The following is a 27,110-nucleotide window of genomic DNA, read 5'->3' as shown; positions in this document are numbered from 1 at the left end:
GATCTCTGGATTACTGAAGGGGAAAAGTGATACATAGCTTGAATCACTTGAAGCATTTAAACACTGACCAAAATGGCCTTAGCAACTCTGTAGTGAATTGAGACAAATATGTCTCTTTGTCTGTAAGTTGCTCTCTATAATAAGAAGAAAAAAACAACTGAGAAGCAAATTGTGAGGGGTTTACTTTATAGGCTTTATTAAAAACTCTGCTTCTGAAAAACTCTGCTTCTGAGGAGCTTTGTTATTACCACAAACAAACAACAAAAACCCCCAAATCAAGAAAGTATTTTTCTCATATTTCTTAATAAGATGGTAAAATAAAATAAAAATAGAAACAAATACTTCAGACTTATCTAACAAAATACAAAAATATCCATATGCACTCAAATAATTCAGAAGCTAATGTTCATAACTATTCCTATTAAATCCAGTGTAGACCGGAAAATTCAATTTCAGAAAGCTTCAGGAGGGAAAGGCTGTATAAAGGTAATGAATGGAGGTAATGAAGTATTAACTGGATGCTAAATTGTTGCCTATCATATTTGCAATGGGCAGTTTACAATCTGTTCATCCTGATGGATTTAGCACAAGGGAGCCTGAAGTCCTGGCAATTTCTGTCTCTGCCTAGTAACTGATGGCTAAGCTGTACCCACAAATCATGTGTTAGCACCAGAGTTTGAGACCCTGCTCAGCCCAAACAGCTCCACAGCACTCAGAGGAGCAGTAGTAAATGGAAAGTAAGGAAAAGTTCCAAGAGATAATGGGTTAGAATGCTAATGACCCAAGCTAGAACAAAAGATGGAAATGCAATTTCTCAAAAAGTACAAATGCATTTAAATGTCTTAATGAGTTATTAGAAATCTGTAATAATGATCTTGTGATTTGAAGCCAAATTAGTATTTTTCCACATTTTTTTCTTTATCCACTAAGATATTGCACAAATTGTGATGGTCTTTCTTGTTTACTGCAGAAACTAACATGCTTGCTACTGAATTCTTTCCTTCTATAATACTTTGGCCACCCTTCTCAGCAGCCAGAAACTGTATCTTTTAGGCATCTTAGTCAGCTAGAGCATTAATTAGGTTGAAAATTGTGCTCATTCCATGAAAGTAGAAGATAATTCCTAAATTTATACAGATTTCTTATCATATGGAATATATAAAATAAATTTCTGCCCTGATAAAAGTATGTAATTATCACAAGGATTATCTTGCAACCATATAACTAAGTATGAATCCTGAATGAACAGAAAATAGATGTGAAATCTGTATTCTGCTATCAAAGTTGTTTATGCAGCAAAACATGTTTGTCCATCATTCCTATTTTCTAAATACAAAGTAATTATGATGGAAAAAATGGAACTTGTCAACTAAAATGCATAATTGTCATTCCCATGAAAAGATGGATAATATAGCCTCCCAAGCTGGAAATGGGGATGCTTTCTTCTGTGGTGTATGATGTGTCTTCTTTCATCCAGAGGTCCTGGTATTTCATAGGGTGATACCTGAAACAAAAGAAAATAGTATCAGGAAAAAAAGAGGAGGGTAAGTATTCTCTAATTTATGTCAAATGTCATAATTTTGACTTTCACAATAATGAATTCTCCTCTTTATTACAAAAGAAAACGACATTGTAACTAAAAGGCAGACAAAATAGGTGATGCACATCAGATTGGAGCAAAAGACTGAGACTGATACCTGGCAGCTGAGTAGTGACTCAGGTGCCTGCCCCACAACAGTGTGATACAGGAACTTGAGCAAGGCACACCAGGCCTTACCCACTTCCAGGGAAGCTGGCAATGGAAGGGTGAGCAGAGCCAGAAATGCTCACCACATCCACCTAGCTGAAGTGCTCTTCTGTGCCCAACTGCATTTCCCATTCTATACTGCTATATGTCAGGACAAATTTGGAAATAAACGAAAGGAGCTTTTTTCACATTCACAAGTGAACTGCTTCTCACTAACCATCAATGACACTTTCGAATTTGGATTACAGCTCCCAGAGCTCACAGATTCTAATCAAGCTTCTCTTACTTTTTAGGGAACTGTAACATGCTGAGGGAGGAGAAGAGGGAGGTGGAGTGGAAGTACAGGATTTCTGTACTTGCACACTGAGTGAAAGAGCAAATATAGCTTGTCACCCATTCTGGTAGTTCCCATAGCTGCAGGCCTGATTACAACATCTGTCTACATTTTCTTTTACATGGTAGGAACTGGATTCAGAAGTGTTCCTTGGCTGTGAAATCATACTGGAGGCAGCAGCTGCTGAAGTGAGCTAGAAAATGACAAGTGTAGGCAGGATAGACTGCATCAAAAATTGATGCCAGCTAATGGAGCAGTGGGTTTAAACAACCTGCACAGTGCCCCTTATGGTCCAGTTCTTCCAGTAAGCAGGAGTGCTTCCCTTGGAAACCCTTAGTGTCTCCTTTGGAGAGAAACACAGCCTGGCATGCATTTAGTACAGGACCCAGTAATTGTGCCAAGTACTCTGGAATGTCCTCAGCAGTCTGATTCTGTGAGCTCTTCTGTGCTGAGAGGAGTTGTCATTTTAATGTGCAATTAAGACTACAATCTCTTACGGAAGCAGAAACAGGAGGAATTACCTTTCATGATATTTAAAAAATAAATATGTAATTGAGTGCATACAGTTCTGAAAACAATTTAAAGCTGCCTGAGGGCATAAATCATAGAATCACAGTTATCAATAGGAATTACTGTTGATACTGTAAAAAATGAAGTCTTACAGAAATGGCCAACCCACAAAGCCATTAGGTCAGTACTAGTAGGAACACCTCCCTTCAGCAGCTTCACACCAAATTTTTGATAACTTTAACAACAGTACTATCACTTCCAAGCACTGAAATTATGCTTTTCAGAAAAACTGACAAAAGGATAATTGGAAGGATCCCAGTAATTTAAAATCACACCTACTGTTCTTCACAAATACCTGCATGGAATACCTTAACTGTAATCTTCCCCTCACTCTCCAGCTCACTCATTACATGCCTTTGCTAGAATGTCTTATGAGTTTCCCTGTTTTCTCTCTGCATTATTCCTATCTTCTGTTGTTTGTGTGGGTGCCTTGCTTGAAGACAGATGAGAGAGAGATTCTTTTAAATATGAAAACATTTTTGTGAAGCCACAATCACATAAGGAAAACAGGCAAAGAATATTTTTAGTTGCACTTTCTGTTTGTGCTACTAAGTTCAACAATGATGGCATTGAAAGACCTCTTCAGGAAGGCAGCAGTGGCGTGAGCCAAAGCCCAGGTAATACTCTAGATATACCTGCACTGAAATTTCCTGGCATTAGACTGGGATATGCACAATAAACATTTCTAATTTCCTATGGGAGTGTTTCATTAGAAAACAATGATGGCGATGATAATCTGAATGTTGCTGGATAAGAGTCAGCCTCTCATACACTTGTTGATCTCTTGTGCCAACCCTTGTACCCATAGGGGTTTTCATGCCCACATGCTTCTCAGATTGTAAGAGAGGAAAGGGACCCATCAAATTCTTATATTTTACAATTTCTTTGACAGAGGTTTTCATCTTTTTAGCTATACACCATGTGTTGTCCCTGCCAGTTACCTGTCATCTACTTTATGTTCCAGTTTTATAATCCGTTTCACCTGAAGATAAGATTGTGCCTTAAATTCTATATTCACTGGACACCAACTTGTCTTATTTAACTGTACAGCTACACTGTCACTCAGAAAGAACTACAGAGACATGAAGCACCTTAGGTGTTCAAGGATCTCAAAGCTCTTTGCAAAGACAGATGGCAAAAGGCAGTGTACTAAAAATCATTGGCAGTTGCTGATGTGGAACTGTCATTAGTTTTATGCAGTCTTTGACATATCTACCAGTTTTATTATAAGAATTAATTGGATGCAGGACACCAAGATTCTTTTATCTTGTCCTTGAGGCATTGATTTTCAAAGACATTGATGCAATAAATAAAACGTTTGGGTAATAGTGACCAGTTTGTGTGAATTTGATCTAGCATCAGTTCAGAGCATAACTCTGGGCACTTTCAAGGAAAAAAAGTCCACAACAGTTGGCTTTAAGACACTGAGTTTTCTTCTTGCTTTCTTTCTTCATAAAATGGCAGCACTTCATCCAAGAACTGTCAGGTCTCTATCTGTCTCTAATTTCCCCAAATAGATACTGTTCTGTCCCTAACCCTTCATGAAATCTATTAATGCTGCCTTTGATTCAGAGATTACAGTACTGCTTCCCCTTAAACAGGAAGAGGACAGAGGTACTGCAGGAGAGGGCTCACAGTTTTTCTTCATGCTACAAACACGTGGCTTTTATTCTGCCCTAACCACTCTAAGACTGAAGTGCAGCTTTGGAGTGAGAGAGGCCAGTGAGCCCTGCATAGTCTGCCCAGACTCCACGTAGCCCCACCCCAGGGAAAGACAGATTGTCACAAGGGCAGGACACAGAAAGTCACTCCTTGAAGCAGGCTTTTTTAGCCTCCAAGGGAAAGTTGAGCCAAAACCTTCCCTACTCAACAATGATTTCATGGATAACCATCAAGAAGACCATATTTCTGAATGCTCCAATACCTTCACCTTACATACGGGTACGATGATTTGGCTTTTACTTGCCCACTTTAATCTCTTATTTCAATTATTCTTTGCCCCCACTGTTTAGGGAATGGCCATTGAATCAAGCACATTCAGAAGTGCTAGTCCTTATGTTTTCTCAAACCAGATATACATCACACAGCATTTTACAGCTGCTGAAAATGACAGTTTAAGGAAGTAGTTAAAGTTCTTAAAGTTAAAAGTATCAGTTGATGCAAGTAAAGCTTTGTTAAAAGCACTATGCAATTTCTGTTTTAGCTGAGGAGGATAAGCAGTTCTTTCTTACAATCATGCAAATTAGTAATGAAGTGTCATTAGGAGAGACAAAAAAGTCATATCTCCAGAGCCTTATTCTAGCATGCTCTTACCTGAACAGCATTGCCTCTGAATGCAAATATACACCCTGAATAAAATGTTCATGCTTCCAATTAAACAAAATTAGGGTAATTCATGTCACAGTCTTCTCACAGCACTAAGAAAATACATTGACAGCTGTCATATGTTGTCCTAGTTGTGGCCAGGACAGAGTTAATATTTTGCAATAGCTGTGAGGGAATGAGCCTGGACCTGTCTTGGCATGGCTAGGAGATTATTCCATACCACCTCAGGTCATTGCCAGGAGCAGGGATAAAAGACTCTGCTTCCAAGGAGAAGGGTGTTCCTTCCAGTGGGGAAGAGCCAGTTAGTATTGTCCCAGGCTTTCCGTGTAAATTGTTTCCTTGCCTATGCCTTTTGTTATTGTTTTCTTATCTCAATGCTGTTTCCACTAAATTGTTCTTATCTCAAGTCATGATCTTTGCCTTTTGTGCTTCCAATTGGAGGAGAGGGGAGTCGAGCTGCAGCGTGGTTTTAGCGGGACTACTGAATTGGAAAATACCATTCCTAAAGCACAACATACGTGTGTTTCAACACTTGAGGGACATGGCTCATTCATTGTTTTCCAGGACAGTTGCTAATATGGTAGTTTAATGAAATACCGCAGAAACAGAGGATTCTTACCTTTGGTACTCAAGTGTAGTTGTAATAGTTACCGTGAAAATACACAGAGACATTAAGTTATATATGCTGAAAAGATTCACCTTTGGCAAAGGCACAAGTGCAGAACTTGATGCATTTTTTATTAGATGAATTAGCTGTCAGTGCAATAGTGAAAAACAAAGCATTTGGGTGCATTTCTGTGTGCACACACAGAATAGATAGATAGATAGATAGATAGATAGACAGACAGACCACACAATTGGATCTAAGTATATTGATAAACATGGCAACACATGTACAGTCATATGTTTATCAATACATTTACATTTTATAATCAAGAGTATTGTCTAAATCTAAAGACTTAAAAATACATTTATAGAAAGAAACATCTTTTTCTTGTCATAAAAAGAAAAACAGCAGAAAATTGCAATGTGTAATTGATTATTGATATCTCTCTCAATCTACTAGTAAGAGCAATACTTCACTCTTGCAGACTGGAGCAACAAGCAAACAATAGGCAAATAGATCTCTCCTGACCATTCCCATGGCTAAAACCAATATTTTTCAGCCTTTCATCTTTCAATGTGTTGTGTTAAAGGCCACTGCTGAGGCCATCAGCAGATTCTCCAGCTCATTAGCTATAATGATCGTGATCAGAGTGATCCTTGCTTTTACATTTCCTCCTCCTCACAACTGCTGTTACACCTGCCACAGCTGCTGTGTAGTCTCCTGACAGAGAAATCAAACACTGTGCTGTGGTTAATGATTTCTCTGAGTGCAGCTCCAGCTGGCTGAAGATGAGGAAAAGTATAACTCATCTTGCCTGTCTGATTCAGGGCAGGCATTGAGGTAACTCTTACCAACCAGACAGAAGCCAAGTTTGAGGTAGGGAAGGGCAGACACTAGCAGTACCCCCAGTGGAGCTCTCTCATGTTTCTAGCTCTGTCTAAAACCCTTCCTTATTTGAGGTTCTTGTATCAGTGAGATGCTTCAGGGGAGCAGCTGTCAGTGATACAAAGATGGTGGGTTCGATCAAGAAGCTCCCTGGTACACACTTCTCATCTCCACCCCACCTCCTCCTTCAAAGAAAAACCCACGCTTCATCAAGCTGATGTAGTCTAGAACTGTCTTTGGCAATTCTGGGAATTGGATTATTTTTGCATTTTCCAGCCTCAGTACTTAGCTTTCATGTGCAGTACTTGTAACACAGCTTCTCTCCGTTGAGCAAAAGAGTCTTTAGCAGCATTCTAGAGACTTCACAGAGACAAAGCCAGCACTTGTGCTTAAAGCAGATCATAATTTCCTTCCCCAGCCTCAGTTACCACAAGCACTCATAGCTAGCAAGCTTTCCTGGAACTGAGGCACCCACAGACACACGCAGCAATGATGTGGATCTGACCTTATCAGATGAAGAGAGAAGAAGGGGGTTTTTTGCAGGAAGTAAAGCAAAACTAAAGCAGAAAGTGCTTTTTATTATTTGCACAGAGTATTTAGCTCTGAGACAGCATTCCTTTAAGAAACATATTCAAAACAAAACATGATGAAAGGCAAGATCTAGATCTAAGTTTCTGCAGCTGCATTCCTTAATAATATTTCTACACAATGTCGTGTAACATTACAATTTACAATGTATTCAGCATTATTCCCACATATCACATCTGGATTTCACCTCACTGCCAGCTGTCCCTCTGACAGGAAGATTATCTGGAAAAGCAAGCCTGCTTCTGTACAGCACTGAACAAGGCTTTTGGGCTTTCTCAATATACCTAATCTTTTTTTCTTTTCAGTCATTCACACAGAGATTAAGGAAAGGGAATCATTAAGCCCAAAGTGTCCTGGATCTCATATATTGTCTCACAGAGCAACCAAAAATCTGAAAAGCTGTTCCGTCTCTTCTTTCTATCCTTTAGTTCCTAACAGTTAAGGTAATAAAAGCAAAAGGTCACCCCAACAGTTACTCCCCCCTCCAGCAACACAGAAGTTAAATTTGTATGGGAATGAGCCATGACTTTTCCCCCCTGCTTCTAAAAGATGAGTTTTAGGTGAATGCAACATCCTGGAAGAAGAACAGAATTAACAAAGCATGCTAATGATCAGCCATAGTACTGTGTAAGTGAAGGCACTGAATACAGGTGAGCACCTGCTTAGCAGCACATCCTATTTCAGCCTAGAAATGTCTTATTTTTAACCCAAGAGTAAAAAAAAAACAATTAAGTTGCTTCTTCCCTGCAAAAAGGGAAGAAGCTGCCCTACAGAAAGGCTAATGGGACCTGGAAAGCACCTGCTCGGTCAGAAACAGAGTCCAAATAGCAAACAGCTGTACTCAGGTGATCTGGGAACTGCTCTCAGTTATGTCACAGAGTTCCAAAGTCATGTCATGACTTTGTGTCTCCTGACAGCCTCATTTTTGAAATAGTTATAATAACAACTTTTCATCTTTGTAAGTCTTCACAAGATCTATGGATGACAATCACTTAAACAGAGGTCAGTATTTTTAATAACTATAATATACTATCCTATAACCCAGCTAGTCTCATTCAAACACTAAAAAATTATCTAGCTCAGTTATTAATTTACTATGGAATTACCTCATCTTCTGTCAGCAAAGCTGTTCAAAATTTTTTATTTAGCTCTGTTCTCAATGTGCAATTTCATCTTCATGGTTCCACATGAAGCACAAAAATCAAACTGCTCTTCAGTACATAAATTTTTTTAACACAATAAAAAGATAGCAAGACATTATATTGATTTTCCAATAAAACTCCATCCAATTTAAATAGAAATATAAAAGAAGGAACTCCTTATGCTTTTAACCTAAAAAAATCACCATACACAATAATATCATGCATGCAAGTAGCCATCATCTGGTCTATGCGCTTGAAATATTAGTCTGTATTACTTATTCAAGTAGCATCTGTTTTTTCCAGACATTACAAGTATTTTCAGGAAGAGATATTTCTTACTGCACATCTCTATGAAGATTTGGTTCCTTACATCTGGAATTCTTGAAACAATTACTGCAGCACAGTGGCTGCAGAAAGTTAGGACTGGGAGATTAGTTTTAGTTCTGAACAGAAACCAGCTTCCTGTCATTCCTTCTGACTGGTGTAAAAACAACAGAGCGATCAATTTTTTTTGCTTGAGGAATTTCATAAAGAGGCTATTTACTTCAAATATGGAATTTTTCTCAGAGATAATTTGCAAATTGCTTTTTTCCTCCGCCCTTGTAGAAACAAATGTCAGCACAGTGCTGAAGTCTAGGACACAATATTTTGCACCAGAAAAAAAGGTGTAAGAATTTGCACCAAGGTCTGCAGGGACACACAGGGTTTATTGGGCTAACACATATGATTATAGATCACTTTTGGTAGCAGAAGGAAAATTGATTCTCTTTTCACGCCACCTAGCTCTCACGAAACACATTATCCAGTTTTTCATCTTATTCATTTGGCTAGAAGAAGTATAATTTATTTTGTTCAGATATCCACACTATTAATTCTAAATATATGAGGCAAACCAGAATAATCAGGGTTGTAAGATGTTTACTTACCTTCTACAGTTGATCCATGTGACAATGCTCTTGTTCAGGAATTACAGGCAGTATCTTTGTGGCCTGTGCAGGAAGTGGAACCTGTTGTTTGCTGGTTTTCACTATTGAAAGTTAAAATAATTTTTATCCATATTATTAATAGCAAATATATCTGCAGAGTGTTGGACTTGCATATGCAAGTTTGAAAATAATTGAGACCTATCTGAACACAAGACAGAGACGGACAGTACTGAAAATACTAACCATGTTTGGTATTTAACTTCCTCTTAATACTAGTAGGATTACAATGTGCTGATTCTAAGTCTATCTGGGAAGCAGTTTGAAGGTAGGCAAATAAATTTGTGTGAAATAAATTTGTGAACAAATTGTAGTGAAAATCCAAAAGCATGCAAATCTGAGGTTATGTACGAGTCCCCCAGAATACAAACCCCTATATTTGGCCAGTTAAGCAAAAACAATGGAAATTTAGAGTGTGAAATTCCTGACTCATTTTCACATAAGGGCAGCACAGATTGCCACAGGCACACATGATGTGGCCTCAGCTCATTTGTCATACACACAGGGAGAGCTACTGGGTCTCACCCAGTTGTCAACAAAGGTGATTGCATACACCTCAGAAGCAGGAAGAAGTGAGATGATGCCTTTAGCACACAGATCCCGACAGAGTATCTCAGTGGAATACAGATAAGGAAATGCAGAGATAGCATTGTCAGGCAAATGCACGCAGAGTTTATCCAATGCATTTTTCAAAGAACTGCTGTAGAACACAAATAGTATTTTAACTCCAGGTCCATCCTGTCCCTGACTATCCATTAGTTCTGCAAACCTACAAATGGGTTTCTACTGAGCTGACAAGAGGATAAACTGTGCCACTTATATCTAGCTATATTCATTCTCCACTGACTACATCATTTGGGCTTCTCTCTTTACAAATGCAATTAAAAAGTAGAGTTTGGATCTTGACACTTAAGCAGCTGCATATGAAAAGCAAAGTCAAAATAAGACTGGAGTAGTTTTTAAAAAAATAACAATGGACCTTGTTTGACCCTCAGGACAAATTTGGAGAGAATGGGAATATAGGCTGATATCCCCTTCAGTGCCTGTGTGTAACAGTGTTTTGCATGCATGCAAAATGAGCAGAGAAAAGGTCCTTTGTGCATCAGTGGTCTATGGAAAGCATACAGGGGCTATAAAAAGCTCCCTAAAGTTACCTACATCCTATAGATTTTATCCTTCTTTTTATCTGAAAAAAATTGTAAAAGCTCCAAAGTGGTAATAAGACTTTACAATTTTCTTGGTTATGCTGCATTTCAGAAATATTTAAGTCTATGTTAAATATTGAATACTATGAGAAGCTTTGCTTTTTCCAGCATTATTCATGTAAGTTGCAGAGGGAAAGATAATAATTCAGCTATGTCAGGAACTGAAAGGGACCACCAAATATGTGATGTTTCAGTTAGCCATGATTAAACAGATTTCTCTTTCTTGTCTTTGCATCTATTTGCTTCTGTAGAGGATGTATCGTGCCTGTTTTCTTTGCTAAAAAGAAAATGTATTGCAGAATACAAGGAGGAGTAAGTCTGAACTCGCTGGGATGTCAGCCCTGACACTGCTGAGCCAGCATTTGCTTCTATTTCCAGCATCTCAACTAACTTGAAGGTGTAGCAGCACATCAGAGATATGGCAGAATTTCCCCTATTTCCTCTAATCTTGTGGGAAAGGAACTATTATTTTAATAGGATAGCACAGAAAACAATACAGGAGTTCAAATGAGATGGAATTTGTCTTGTTGTTTCTTCTGTGCAAATAACAGCTGTCAAGCCCATTTGTATCAAATACTATGGATGTCACAAACCCTAAACAGTCCAGGAAACAACTGCAGGCCAGGAAGCCTGAGGTTTTATTCTCTAAATCCTGGTTGTCACTGTGACCCTGCAATGCTCTTCTTTCAGGATGAGTTATGAAATTACCATCCATCAGAATTAACTTTGAATTACTGTGAGCCAGACAATTGAGTCAAGGAATCCTGTATTTGTATCCTAAAATGTAATGAACCAAACTGTGACTCCATGAGCCAATGGAGTATCACTGAAAATGAATATACTGTTTGAGCAATGTAGAACAAGGTATTATGCTTGAACTAAGGCTGCCCACATAGACTGTAGAGCAATGACATGATGATTTTAAGAATATGATTCCCTGTCTGCATTGTCCAGTTCAAGCAAAGGAATGAGAGCAAGCTTTTTTCCTAACACATCTTATGCCACATTCAAAATAGAATCAAAATAAACAAGGAATGTTGTTCCTATTCTAGGAAAAGAAAGTCTAAATGGGAATTTATGGTGATAAGAGTCTAGTAATATAAGTTCCCACTTAAGTATAATCCATCTAATTATATTAATGAATCTTCCAGAGCCTACTAGGCAGATTCAGCTTAGGTATTAAATGATCTGATTTATGCAATCTCATTCCTCTGCAAATTCTTCTTGCTTTTTCTTTTCTTTCTTTATTTTTTTTAATAATGTAGCATACAGTTCACACACACTGACCTGCTCCCAACAAGTAATTTTGTGCCATGTGCCAAGGATTACCTTTTTTTAGGATACAGCTACATGAGAATAACTACACTTAGTCAGTTACAAGTAATGGAAGAGGTACCAAAGTGGTTTAAGGAAAATGGGCTAAGGAAGAGGAATAACAGCAGGGTAAGTATAACTTTCTTCCCTTTATCTGCATCCGAGACTGATTTAAGCTGTAAGCTGCAAATGACAATTCAGCAGTTTCTATTTGAGTTCTTTTAAAACTCTGTGGGGAATACATTCTAGTCCTTCTAATTGCCATTATTAATTTATTAAGCTCTTCTAAAACCTCTTCTACTGCCTCTTCAATTTAAGAAAGCTCTTCAAAGAAATTCCTGCAATAAAATTCTCATGTGTGGGAATCTCACAAAGATTCTCTGTAGTAAATGCAAAGCAAAGAAGTGGCTTCAGTGGATTCTTTTCCATGTGCTATTACTATCAAGTTCTATTTGATGAAAATGCTCTGTGTCTGTAAATACTGATCAGCCACTTAATTACTTACTTCTTGCAGTAGAAAAAAGTACCCTCTCTTCTTTCCCTTGTCTTGTGGATGCATTTAAGGGAAACTCTTTTTTTGTCAGTTAATACCATTCAAGGGACAGTTATTATACATAAATGCAATGGCGGACCAGTTCTGAAGTCTAGAAAATGTGCTTTGTACAACCCAAGGTCTAGTGCTTTCTTTTTTAGCTTTACAGCCCAGACAACATTTAGTCAACATTTATGAACAGAATGCTATTAAACTCCCCTCTCCTCACTATATGTGCTTAATCCTTTGCAGTATTGTGAATTTGGAAGGTTGTAAATTTAATTCTTCCCTAGAGAACATTCTATACATTTTCCCCCCTTCCCTCTGGTCACTGGCCTTACTGGCAATGATTCATGGATATAAAGCCACTAACAGTTTCACAAAACTAACATCCATGCTGTAAATTACTTTTTTTGTAGGATCACAGTGGCATTAAGCCAGTAATTTACTAAGCTTCCTAAGAATTCACTCCCATTGTCTAAGTATAGGCTTCCCTCTTTTTTCCCTTGTAATTTCTTAACTTCAAATAACCTTTTAGGAGTACCTATATGTCTTTTCATCTATATGATGTACTGTCACATCCTCTGAAGTACTCATTACTGTGTTTCCAGGGTGATTGTATTGTCTTCAGTGGATCTCAGTGGATTTTTTTTCAAGATTGCAAGCTATGCTCTAATTATAGGGAAAATATCATCAAGGGCTGTCAACAAAGTCATCTGTAGCTATTTATAATCCATTATCATGGCAGCAAATCCTAAGCTTAGCAACTGTGGAAAGAATAAATTCTTCATATGGATTTGATTGTATTTTAAATTATATTGGTATAAACTGTAAAATTGATTGGATTGACTGAAATTATGGTGTGTGAAACCAAGGAATTTTATATTAAAATAAACCCCATTATAGCAGTTCATGGAACAAAGCATCTTTCTGGGTTACATGGATTGATTGTAGTGGGAGGCACTTGAAAGTGAGAATGAGAGACCAATAAGGGATTCCCATTCTCTTCAGTAAAATCTACAAAAACCAGATTTGAATTTCCATAAGACTCCTTTATCAAAAATGCCTTGGATATACGACATTAAAAATGCCATTCTGAACATGTGATTAAACAGGTATGATATTAGTGAAGCTAGTCAAGATGTCAGAAAAGTAATTCCTTCCCTGCAGTATGAAAATAATGAGCTCATAAATATATCTCAGAGGTAGCCAGTGCTTTAAGAGCAAGAAGCATAAATTGTACTCACAGGGGAGTTCAGACAGATAAGCTATTCATTCTTTTCTAGGTAAAATTGAAATACCATGAAATACTGAGTTGTAGACATAAATTATTGAGTCTCCTCTTACTCCCGAAGAATTAACAAGACAAAAAGCAAAGTACTTAAGCCTTAAGTCATATCTAAAACCATTCTTTTCATTTGCTGGCTTTGTATTTTTTCTTGTTTTGAAGGGAGGTTAGTTTGCTATTCAGAGCTATTATTCTATGTGTTCATGTTAATATTTTTTAAGGTATAGCTCCCTTCACAAAACTAGGATCCATGAAATGTATTAATACATTTCACTCTTTGAGCAATGTCAGTAACACTCACAGCAACACCTGGTAATTGGCACTCACACAGATATTTGTTGCCAAATCCAGTTTTCTAGAATCCAAACTTTGAGTTTAGCCACGCCATTTAATTTATCTGTGGTAAGCAGACTACACTCTCTGAAGACCACAATTTTTTACCTATCTGAAACTCAAAAATTGCATTTTGTGGGAATTGGACCCTAGAAATAGGCTATGAAGTGCCAGCAAAATCACTTATTGAGTCCTGCTGCAGCCATTCATTCCACACTTTGGTGGCAAATTTTATCAAGAGTAACAAACACATAGAGCATACATACACATATGAACATCTCTGTATACTTTTCATACACACTCAAAGCACTCAGGTGACAAACCTCAAAACTGGCACACAATATGACCAAAAATTAAAAAGTTCAAAGTCATTAATGCAACACACTAGGAAGACTGGGAGAAGCATTCCCACATGATATATATAAGTCTTCTTATAGTTTTGTTGTCAGATTTATTTCTTTAAAACAAAAAATTGTTTCCTTAACATAAGCCAGATCAAATTTGTGTAGGACCAAGGAAACTCTGAGAGAAACCGGAAGCATCTCTTGACAGGAAAGTCTTAAAAGGTCTTTCTTGACCTCCTCATGCCTCAAGATTTGTTAAATTTTGTTTTAGTTTTATATACTTACCAGGAAAAGGATAAATTTTAGTAACAGATACAGTTCTTCTTGCATGTCTGGAGCTCTTTCTTCTTAGAACAGTAGAAATTGATGTTGCTACTCTTTGTTTATAATCTGCTTTAAACAAAATGTCTTATGTTAGCATCAGCCCTGATTAGAAGGAAAGCTTGTAAACCCCTTATTATTAAACTGTTGAACACCTTGGAAAGTGTTCAAAAAATCAGGAAGGTGTTGGAATAAGGTGATGAGGAAAAACCAAGGGCCAGATGATTTGTATTTCCCTGAATGAAATTTTCTAGAAATTTCATTCAGGTTTGTCCCTTTCAAATTATTCCTTGCCTTTTTCTAGACTGTGTACCTTGAACAAATTTTGGAAGGATTTAAAGAAAAGTACATATTTCAGTACAGGTTTGGACTCTCACTGCTGACAGTAGAGTAGCAAGGATGGAGTGTACTGGCATCCTAGGAAGCTGACAGAGTCCTTCCTAGTGTGGAGTGGTCATCTTGGAAAGCACAGTCTGAGAGCAAGTTCCACACCCCTGACAAAGCTAGAGCTGGACTGGGCACCTCTGGCTGTTCCTCAGCACCCAGTTCATAAACTCTCAGTCCTTCCATCCTTCTGCTGCTCTCTAAATGCTGCGCTCTCAATGGGCTTATTGCAGATGGTTGTGCAGCTGTTGTGATTAGCCCTGTTCAGCAGTGACTGCAGTCCAGGGCTCAGCACCTTCTGGTGACAGGCTCACTCCAATTCTATGTAATAGAATTTATTTTTATCTTTTTCCTTTGAGAACACTGAGAAATGCATTAAGTTAAAATTATTTAGGTCATGAATTTTTTTATGACTAGCCAGTGGAGATCTAAAACTCTAAAGCCCCAAGCATACAGTGTAACAGTTAATGTCAAAGGAAGCTCTGGAAGTGTTCATGAGACAAGAGTGGAAAGGAAAAGGCAAAACAATTAATTTCCAGTTTAGGGCCTTTGTCATGGATCAATTGTAACCTCCACCAAGTTTATTTGGATATTTTATTTTATGCACTCATGAAAATAGCTTAATGATTCAGAGAGTCTCAGTCTTACCTAGCAGAATATTTTGCAAGGTCTCAAGAGGAAATGAGTAATTCTACATTTCTTAACAGCTTTCTGTGGTGCTCAGAAATGAAGAGAAAAAATACTAACTGAATTATGGCTGGAAAAATTCATAACAGCTGTTTTAGTAACATAGCTAATAGCTCTGCTCTATTCTTTGAGCACCACTGAAAAAAAAAATAGTGTATAGACTTGCAATGAAAGGTGGCATCTTAATATATACACATAAACCTTAAGGGGTTTTTTTTATGCACTTGTCTTTTTATCAGTAACATAATGATGTTGGTTATAATATATATTATTATTTAATTACATATTACATATTATAAATTTAACTTATAAACCCACTTTTCCTCAATTAGCAGAAAATGTATTCTTGAAGATAGTAATTAGAAGCCTCAAAAGGGCATCTCTTCCTCCCTGTTTGTGTTCACGATGATTCTGAAAACCTGAATTTAATAAAAAAGTGATGTTTAAGAACAAAGGTACTAAATCATTAATCATCACTACTTACAGTTCTACATTAAAAATAGAATGTTATGACTCAAAGCATGGAAAATCAGAGACGTAACATTCATAAGTAGTTTTCAAATTACAAATAAAAGTCCTTTAAATTAGAGCACTTAATAGCCCACTTATAAAGTCTTAATTTACACTTTGTGGGGTTTTATATACATAAAATAAGTCTCAGAAATTTGTTCTAGCAATAAGTAAAATATAATGTATTTTAAGCAACATAATCTGGTGGCGAGGAGCTCCTTTCATTGGGGTGGGGAGGGTGCAAACTTGACATATTATGCAATTATTTTGCTTATTCATTAAAAATATATTCATGCAGTATTTACATTGTGCAAAAAATCACAGAAACATTTTGTGTGTGGGCACTATTCTTCCTTCTGTTCCGGTATGATTAAAGCTAGACTTCTATTGCTCCTTCATTACAAAACTACCTGTGCATACAGTAAGGATGATCAGGGGAATGGATATGGCTTATTATTTGGTTTACTAACCCTGTGACCAGGGTCTCCTTTCAGCACCTCTGAACTACAGGGGGAATGCATGCCTGCCTGGCAATAGCCACTAAATGCCAGTTGTCTGAAGGCATTCTGCCTGCTCAGGGCTGACACAAGCAGAACGTCTCTGGGAAAGCACCTGAGAGTTACTCCTTCAGGTAACAGCTTAAGTAATATTCTTTTCACAGTAATGAAAGGTATGTAATGTGCTCCTGGTACCACCTACCTCTGACTTGGGAAGAGAAACAAGGACCAGCAGCTGACAAGAGGTCAATTTCCAGCACTGTTTTTACCTTGATTGCTCAAAGGTCTCAAGCTCAGGGTACTCCTACAATTTTATTCTTGTTTTATTCATTGTGTATTTCTAGAGAAAATACTGTAAATCTAATTTCAGCCTGTATCCCAAGAGAAGAGCCTGTCATGGCTGAAGGAATATTCTAGAAACAATTGTTTCAATCTCTGAACTAATGGCAAGTTCTCTCATAGCAAAGTTCTAATCACTTGGAATAGTCAATAGTGATGGTTCAGAAATCACAGCAATGCTTTCTTTGCTGAAGTAATAGCAAAGAGATGGAATGTTATCTGGGCTTAATTCAGCTCTTGGCTTAAGAAGGTGGCACCTTGGTTGCCATGCATGGGATTATACCACCAATGAATTTAAATAGCCAGTTTTTAGGACAGACAGATGAGTGTATAACTCCTCATATCTATCCTGTAATTTTTCCTGACTGTGACCTAAATAAATCATCTTCAGGAAGGAAAGGGTATTTCAATTCACTTACACAGGTCATTGGGATTTCTGCTTAAAACCTTCCACAAAGTTTAACAGTAATTGTTTCATCTACTGAAATCAGTGTGAAACCAGAAGTTCATATCACTAAGCCATCAATCATCTATCAAAAACCCCACATTTAATTTGCCATCAATAAGCTTGGCTTTGCATCCACAATTTTTGCATCCACCAAAGAGATGAGAGGTGATACTATCAATCATCTGAGTACTTCAGTCTCTAAGAAGCTTTTACCATTTGACAATCAAAATATCAGTGTCTGAGCCACAGTAATAATCAACAGTTTGTTATTATAAATTAATATATTTTTACTTCCATAGAAATTTAAATTCATGCAGATTAACTATTCATTACTTACAGCTCTGTTTATTTTCTTGGACTATTTTGTAGATGACGATTGAAACAGTAAATACAAAAACTAGTGGAATCATAGTGAGCCAAGTAATCTTCATCATACACATTGGATCTGTCCATAAAATGTACAAGAAAGAAAATTAAGCAGCAAATCACTGGCAGCAGAGAAAAGCAGAATATTCCATCTTGGTAGGTTTTTGGATTGTGCCTATCCCCACAGATAAAAACAAAACAAAACAACAACAACAACAGCAACAACAACAAGAAAAGAGATTATGACTTTTTCTTTCAGCCTTCTCTCGTTTTTGATGTTGGTTTTCCTGTCTAGAATTTAGCTTAATTTTTGCCTGTATTTTTATATCTATATCTATATATCTCCCCACGGCTGAAATAGATACAGATGACTAAGTGAATGAAAACTTTTCAATTCAGGCAGTGAAATGCTTCAAAGATGAACATTTATATTTAAGGCAGAACTAGGGTAATACATGTCCCCTCTGTCTGCATAGAGCATGCAAGGAAGTGGTCCACTGTCCAACATTGGCCTCTACTGGCATTCTTAACCTCCTGGTCCATCTTCATATATGAGAGAAGGCAAGATTCTACATATAGAAATTTTCTTATAAAAAAGTGAGGAAATGTCACCAACAGGAGCCCTCTGGGGAATTCCTTTAAAGTTGGTTTGAGGGAGAATCACGTGGGACTGGATACAGAAGGTAGACTGCTCTTTTGGACAACAGCTGCTGCAGAAAAGCACCCACATTCCGCAGGGATTTAGTTCAATAACTTGTAAAAGTCAGGACGGTATACAACAAAGAAATGACGTGAAGAACTTTCCCCTCCGGTTGTTTGAATGGCCTTTCAAACTTCTTTGGCAGCTGCATGTTAATTCATACCTTAGCACTGTCAAATAACTATTTTAAAAACTGGCTATGTTACTATAAATCATAAAAAACCAAATTACAGACTATAGCCAAACTACTGTTTCCCTTTCCCTGACTTAGAAGAGTATAATTAGACTACAACTTCCCTTGTATCTTCTCCATCAAGAACTCATGAGGCAAATGCCAATGACCCCACGGCTCATTCCTCCTAATTTAGAACTAATAATATCTTTTATACAGTAATCTAGGCTCCTTTTAAAAAGAGCACTCTACCCCATCTTGTAGTGGCTCGTAATGACTTGATTATCAGCCTTGCTTAGTAAATCCCTGAGCACCTCTTTAGCTGTTTTGAAGAAAAAAAAAAAAAAGACATATTGTTAATTTTCATTGCTAATATGCGATTACTGCTACCCAGGTAAAACAGTATTAACAAAGGGTGGTTAGCTCATAGTATTGACACAAGGTAGCAGGGCAAGTTACAAATTATGCTCCTCTCATGGCTAGACACACTTATTAAAAAATTCCAAACAAAAAAAACCAAAACAATCCTAAACTGCCCTTTCTTCTCTAGAATTTTCCCTGGACTTATTTAACATATATTAATCCAATTCTAAAAAAACATATTTTTTCCAGCAAATGTACAGCATAAAATACATTTTCCATGCAAAACCAAGTGAATGCAATAATTCAGCAACTTCCAAATAACAAGTCTTGTAGATAGACAGAATGGAAGCCCTGACCATGGTCAGGAAATCAGACAAAAAACTCTTGCAGCACAAAGAGAAATATGAAAAGCTGAAGGTTGTCCTCTGGGAAAACTAAGCTTAGTTAAGCTGAAGATTTATCTTTTAAGCATACTGTAGTGAGGCCATATAGTAGGCTATTGCAGTACAACATTAGAATGGTCAAATCTATCTCCTGGTTCTTTTATCACCTTAGTTAAGAGGGATTTTTAAATTTACCTCCAAGACAACAGGGTTATGCCATTATCAGGAAAGGGAAAATTATATTTCCAGGTTTTGTCACATGCAATGTGTGAGTCTGTTGCTGCTAAGCAAGAAACAATATACAGATCTTTACTGTAATTCTTCTAGGAAAAAAAAAAGGGCACAGCTAAATTGCTTTAAATCACTATAAAAATCATCAGTTGTCTACTATGGATTGTTTTTTAATACGGGATGTTCAAAATTGTATTCTCTTGTGAAATATTTAAATATTTTCAAATGGTTGCTGGAAGCAGACAACTACCTACTTGAGATTTTTTGCAAGATTATATTGTTTCTAGTTTGATTTCCATTCTGAATCTCCCTTGTAACTTACATTCCATATAAGACTTCAATTGCAGTGAAATATTCATACAGTCATTTTGGTCTTCCATCATTGCCAAGAGACAAGAATGATTTAGTTGTTCGTTGGCTGCACTTCGTCCTCTAACTATTGAATTGTTGATGTAGATTTCCATCAGGTAGTTCATATTATGCTCCACTTCTTTCTTGGAATCCGTAGTGAAATTAAAATATTTATAAAAATAAGTAACATTTTCTGTTTTCACTTCAAGTGAGCCTTTTGCTTTTGGAAATAAAAATTAAAACAAAACTGTTATACAAGTAGTAGATCAAGAGACAACTCTCAAAAAGTACAGTGAATTCTCTGTCTCATTTGCAACAACATAAAGGTTTCTACATCACTGACTATGAAAAAGATGGATAAATGTATAATGTGTAAAGTTACTCTGAACAGATCCTAAGAGCATTGATTATCTATACATTTTCCCTGCAAAGTATAACCCTTTTTTGCTTTACTATCACCTTTTTTGTTGCTGTTTTTGTTGTCAGTTGTCAAAGGCAACAGGCAAAAATCAGGCTATGAGAAGGATAGAACCCAGGCAGAAGCCTATGATGGTAGAGATTTGAAGTGCACACACTGTCTATCTGCTATCAGTTGCAGGAGGTCCTTGCTTTGCTTCAAACCACACAAGATGTGAGGCTTGTGCTATGTTTAGAAGAAACAGAAACACTGTCAAAAGTGTTAGTTGTACAGGTATAACTGAAAACAGAGGTTGTCCATATATAAGCTTTTATTTTTCATACTTGTTAAGACACTGTTTTGTAATAAGGAAAATATATGGTTGGAAAATAACTGAATTTCTTATATTCAGGACTTGGCCTATTGCCCCTGTTGCTGACAATGTTAGAAAGAGGTTTCCTCTTCTCCAGAGATTTCCAGATATTTGCAAGTGTATATGGCACAGAAGGAATGGGCTGCTACTGCTCTGAAAAGATGAGGGTGTTGCTACCTCTCCTCTGTACTGCTGTTCCTTAGTCAGTGCTGCTTTCTATAAAACATGTAAGGCCATTTCTAATACTACACAGTTGAGGATAATGTAGACTACAAACACAAAAATGTTTTTTTCTTACATAGTTGCCATTGGAATAGTTACCTACTGAATTAGTTCTTCAGATACTTGCTCACAACCTATCTTCATAATACCAGCAATCTACATGTAGAGTTCCATAATGACATTTAAAAGCAAATTCGGCTTGAAAAATCATCAGAAAGTACTTAGAACTCCTTATAAATAAATTAAGCACTTTAGAAAGTACTTGCTACCAACATGTTTCACTGACAACCAGGAATGAATGCCACTAAGAATCTGACACAAAATCAGCATTTTCTAGCCATGCAAAGAAAAGCTAAAAACTACCATTGTTCATAGAGTTGCAAAGACCATAGAGAACCAGGAGCATATAATTTTCTTCTGAGTACCAAATAAAAACTTGTTTTTTATTTTGTAATGAGCTACTTAAAATTTAAGTATTTCTCTTATCCTACTTACTTTTTTTAGCTATTGACCATGATCCTTGATGATCAACATTCACATCCCTTTTGGATTCACATTCTGTCTGTTCAGGGTGGGACTGTTGCTCCCTCCAGGACAACTGGCAAATACATGGAATATTTTGGAAATTGGAATTATTTATAATGACCTTCAGCAAAATAGTATGGGTTTCTCTTCTTTGTTGCACTGATCTTTTGTAAGAATTGTTAAAAGTACAAAGTGGAAAAGTGGTGTTGCTTGATGAACAGGTATCCATGCAGGACACCATTACAGTGTTAGCTGTAAAAGAAAGAGTGATACATTAGTCAGACAATCATATAGGACACATGGACAAGTATGTGCCTAGAAGCATCATGTGGTGGATATTCCAACCATCTTATGATGAAATGCTTTTTTTTTTCTTTTTTCTTGAGGGTTATGATGGGATGTTAAATGCATCATATGTAAGAGAAAGGAAGCACAGTGTCTTCCCACAACCTAGATGCTGGATTTTATTTGCTGAATTGTATTAAAACTCTTGTAATAGTAATTGGAATTTCTGATGGTATCTAGTCACATTCCTGTTTCAAAGCTGCTCCAATTTGACTGTTCTTCACAAGAAGAGAAAGCACATTTATGCTTCTTCAAAAGAAGAGAAAACTTGTTTGGAGAGGGAACTCAACCTGGAACAGTGCAGTTGCAACACTCCAATGCATTTAATGTTGTAAAGTAGCTATAATCAGAATGAAAGCTTTCTTTCCAAATGACATTGAAACTACAGAGTGAAAATACACAGAAATGCTGCTGAATGCTCCAGCCACACCCTTCACATTCTCTTATATTCAGTCAACAAACGTGGATTTTAATTATGACCTTTGGGTTTGGTATTCATAGTCAAATTTCAGTATCAAAGTACCATAGCTAGAGTACATTAATGCAGTTCTGGCAAGCAGCAAAACCACACAGTTATAAATGAGTGTGATTTGTCTTCCACATTACAGTAGAGCTTTATAATGCAAATTTTTACTTGTGTTAACTTTGAGCCTAACTTTTTCAGTAACTTTGAAGTACTTTTTCAGATACAAAAACTCAAGAATAAAAAAAAATTGTGTGACCCCAACATGAAATATGTATTTATGAATAACCACTTCCCAGAGCTGATGCAGCACTAACCTATGGTTTTATAGCTATGTTTCCAATTCTGGTAGTACCCTTGCATCTCTATAAAGGGAAAATTTTGTATCTAACTCCCATTATGAGCAACTGGAGCAATGTGATCATAAATCCTTATGTATAGAGAGCAAAATATAGCCTTTAGTTGCTTCAGTGCTCAGCTGCACTCTGATGGCTTCAACTGGCCACCTGCACTCACAGAGCAGCAGGTTGACCTCAGAAATGATTCAGTAAGAGATTCCAGACAGGATACAGAAATAAAATCCAAACTCCAGTGTCAAAGTCAATTATCTTCCCTTTACTAACACTACATCAGAGAGTCATAAACTCCTTATAAAACATAATAAATTGAAATTAAAAACACACAGGTAAGAAAAAGTTAATTTTGATATAAAAAGGAATATCAGACAAAATTTAGGGCTTGATCTTTCCCTGAGGCAAGACACAGAATTTTCCTTGAAATGCTTACAATCTGACTCACACAACAGGTCATGGAGCAGGCTTCTGAGATCAAATTCTTCTACCTGAAAGAGGCATTTTGTGTAGAACTTGTCTGTGGAGATGAGCCAGAAGTGAATGCTTACTCTCCTTATTTGCTCTCAAGGCAAGCCATGGCATCTGGGCAACCAGTCTAAAACCACTGCTACAGCTTTCAAGGGCAACTAATCATAATTCCCTAACATATCCTTTTCACCAAGAAATCTTTACATGGACTTGGGAATCTCCTGACTGGACTGTGACAGACAGCGTGTTCAGCACTGCAAAGTCCATTTTGAACTTCACAAATGGCTAAACAGATTCCAGAGCTGCCTGTGGCCCACGTTGTAGGTGTGTAAAAGGCCTGTTATCTGAGTGCAAAAGCTGTAAATGTTGTTGAGTTAGGGAGGGTGCTTACCATCCTCTTGAAAGGTCTCTACTGAGACAGCCGATCAAATGACAATCTAGCATAAACAAACTTCGTTTTTTCCCAGGTCACAGGACTGTGGCCTTTCTAAGGAGGATATAGATTGTTGAACACTTGAAGAAGGGCTGCAACAACGCCACACTTTCCCAGTGGTTTACATGGCAGACAAAAAGCAGTCATTGCTCCTTACTGCAGGACTGGGAAGCACCCTCCCAAATGTAAACATCACTCTAGAAATTTGGAAAGGGTTTTGTGACATCTGAGCACAGGCAGCCCGAATACTAAAAAAGGATTGCTGAAATGAAACTGTGCAAAGTAACTCTCAGAAACTGCTTTATATTCAAAGATCTGTAACCACATGCTTAATGTTAAGAAGTTCTGTAATTATTAAATTCTTCCATAAAACCTCTATTTACAGGGTGGTTTTTAATATAAAATCCAAATCCATTAAAATAAAATTATTCACAGGGAAGATCAAAATTTATAAAGAACTTGCTTCACATTAAGAAAATCACATATAATTCACTTTGCATGGGTTTGACTCTTTTTCATTTGATCTGCAGTATTCTGAGTGAGAGCAGCAGTGTGTACAGTTGCATTTTTTATCACTTCCTTATGGAAGCTGGAGTCTCCACATGATACTGTAGAGATACAAGACCTACAGTACAAGCTGGAGGATACACAACTGATAGATTAAAGGAGATACACTCCAGCAAGTAGCAGAACCCAAGGGATAGGACTGGGATTGAAAGCATCAGACCCCAAAAGGATAACCTCCTACTCTAAATCAGTGTAATTTAAAGGTTCAATGACTTGTAACCAAGTGAGTGGGTTGCTTTACAAACAGAAAGGAAACATTTCACTTCTGGTAATGCTGAACTGTATTCTTTTGAAAAAAATGTAAAGGCTTTTTTTTTTTTTTTTTTCCAAATTGATTTCCCCCTAAATTTTTGTTTAATGGTAAATTTCAATTTTTATTCCCTCTCCGGAATGAAAGTAAATGCTGGAACTTCCCCTGGGATAAGACATCCAGGAATTAGGAGCTTTCTGCCATTCATTTAGGAACTCGCAGAGGAAGAGCCAGTGATTATATTTCACATCTCAAAGATTTCCAACAACTCTGTCTGCTGAAGTCTCATGGTGTAACCAGCAATTTGAAACAGTTACAAAAAATTCTGTACATTTTAGGTTTGTCACAAAATTTGAAATAAAACCGGTTTTCAACAGAAGGTTTTTGATGAACTAGAGAACCAAAATCCTTAGAGATTTTGGATAAATTGTTCAACATATCTACTTTCTAATGTAATTCAGACATCATTACACAGTCTGTTCTATAGTAATTCAGTTTTTAAAACATCCAAAATGCAGCAATAATTCTAATTTTCCAAATATAAATCTGTGCTGCTCCAACTATAATTCTGTTCTGCACATATACTTCAATATCTTATTTTAGACATGCTGTGATTAAGACAGAATTGCAGTGATCACACTATTGCAGCCTAAAGCATGGCCAATAAGAGCAATCTAGAAAAATTATCATGGAAAAATGTAATTATTCTTTGATGTTTGACACTAAGGTTAATGTTTCCTTCTGGTAATAGTCCTGTAATTGTTTGTTTGGATAATATGTGCTACCAAACACTTTGTTTACTTCTGCATGGAGGTAAAACATTAATTATTCCAACATCTTAAACTGAACTATGAAAGTTATGATATTCAAAACTTATGACAGCTTACCAAGTTTGTTCATTTATAAACTGTAAAAATCTATACTTATATTCTAATTAGTGATATGGTCTTTCTTTATGGTTAATGAAAAAAAAATACTAGTAAACTAATCTGAATATTTTGACACTAAATTATTTCAGAAAATTATATGCTTCATAAAGAAATTATGTTAAGATGCCTGAGAATACACTCTTTGTCAAAGGGATGCTTTTTATTATGATACTTAGTTATTCAAAAGCTTTCTTAGGAATGGATGTGACAAAACTATTTTAATTTACTCATGAAGTTTTTAAAAAGCACTGAACGGGTAATTTGCACACATGCATAGTTTGCATTTATCCTAAATTCAGTATCAGCCTCTAGGATCACGAAGAAGTATTTGGCATTTATGCTACAAGATTTGCTTTACTCCATTACATCCATTCTGCTCTACTTTTTCTCAGGTTACCATTGCATATCTCTTTCACAGTCAGCATCTCATTGCCAGATAGTAATTGTACAAAGTTTTACAGCATTTAAGTACAAAAACTTCTAAAACATTGTTTTTGAAGACATGAGCACCTGCTATAAAAGAACATTATCATTTTCACTACTTTCTTCATTATGAAGGCCATAAAAATACATGCATTGAAATAGTTACCAAAAATTCTGCAGTGTATGTAAATGAATTACAAACTCATTTCAAATTACCACATATCATTAACTCTGTCAATAAAAAATCTAACAAAAAGAGTCTATATCCTTTGCAAATTCCACACGTGTGCAGAATCCTAACCATTGCTTTTAGGAAAGCATGTGCCAACTTTTCAGTTGCAGACTTCAGAATAAATAAAAGGTGATTTTTGAAAGCTGATCACTCACCTTCATGGATTTTGAAAAATTCAGGTAAACACAAAATAAACACGGTAATTATTCCTAGTCCTAATCTGAAGACTACTGGTTTTCTGAAAAGCAAGCACATGTCACTGAAGCACTCCCATCTAGCATAGTGGTGGCAACTTCCTTCCTGGTTTAGCTTTTAACTTAGTGCAGACATCATGCAAAATAACTTCTATTCATTTCCTTTTCTTATAATGACTTTCCTTTTCACTTCTCACTGCATTAACTTGCAGAAAGCCACATTCTGTTCTTACATGGACATAGATGAGGATGATTCATTCAAATGTGCTCAAGATAAAATTCATGTACCGCAATGAAAATAAAAAAAAAAAAGCAACTATTTTAGATGTTTGTGACATTTTGCTTTAAGAACCTCTTAATAACCACTTTCATATACCTGCTAAACAGTAAATCAGTTATCTTTGTGAAGGAATTTTGTTCTCATTTGGACAAGAAGATTTTTAAAAAATGAGTCAGGCCCTCATTATAAAAATGATTCAGAACCACATGAGTCAGTTATGGGGATTTTATTGTTTTATTTATATACATTTGCATGTGGCTAGGTGGAAGATAATGTTATGCAATAGACAATATTTCAGACTTTAATAGACTATAGATCATTACAATCTAAAGTTTTTGATCTGGCAATCAGTGATATATTCAGTACAATGAACTGAGAATGAGTTGTTCATATTATCATTGATGCTGTATTCTTAAAAGATGACAGATGTGTTGCCAATCTGTCAAGTGGCTTCAGTTTGCATTTTACTATTCCTTACGCCACAAGAAGACTGGATAGAGCCATTGCTATTTTGATACATCATAGTCACAATTTTTCAGCTAAACTTTCTAGTTAAAAGTGAAGTATTTAATTCTGACAACCACCATGATATTCTATACATTTTTCTTATAGATGAGACTGCAAAGAACATTTCTGAAATTTCATGAATAAAACTACTCTGAATAATACATATGTAAAAACAAACAACTTGACTTAAATATAGTATA

General features: G+C 36.5%; 1 protein-coding gene across 1 annotated transcript; it reads right to left on the bottom strand.

The window, feature by feature from the left end:
* Positions 1 to 1,277: 1,277 nt before the first annotated feature.
* Positions 1,278 to 26,184, bottom strand: TMEM156 (transmembrane protein 156). The gene is made up of 7 exons (XM_053975885.1): positions 26,085 to 26,184; positions 21,437 to 21,718; positions 19,921 to 20,169; positions 17,721 to 17,828; positions 14,483 to 14,590; positions 9,125 to 9,225; positions 1,278 to 1,504 (listed from the first exon to the last, which is right to left on the bottom strand). Exons 1-6 carry the CDS (start codon positions 26,182 to 26,184, stop codon positions 9,128 to 9,130), a joined length of 945 nt encoding a protein of 314 aa, XP_053831860.1. The 3' UTR covers positions 1,278 to 1,504; positions 9,125 to 9,127.
* Positions 26,185 to 27,110: the final 926 nt, after the last annotated feature.

The sequence above is a fragment of the Vidua macroura genome, chromosome 4 (genome assembly GCF_024509145.1).
Source record: "Vidua macroura isolate BioBank_ID:100142 chromosome 4, ASM2450914v1, whole genome shotgun sequence".
Taxonomy (NCBI): domain Eukaryota; kingdom Metazoa; phylum Chordata; class Aves; order Passeriformes; family Viduidae; genus Vidua; species Vidua macroura.
The sequence above is the reverse complement of the archived record's forward strand: the minus strand, read 5'-3'. Positions and strand labels throughout refer to the sequence as shown.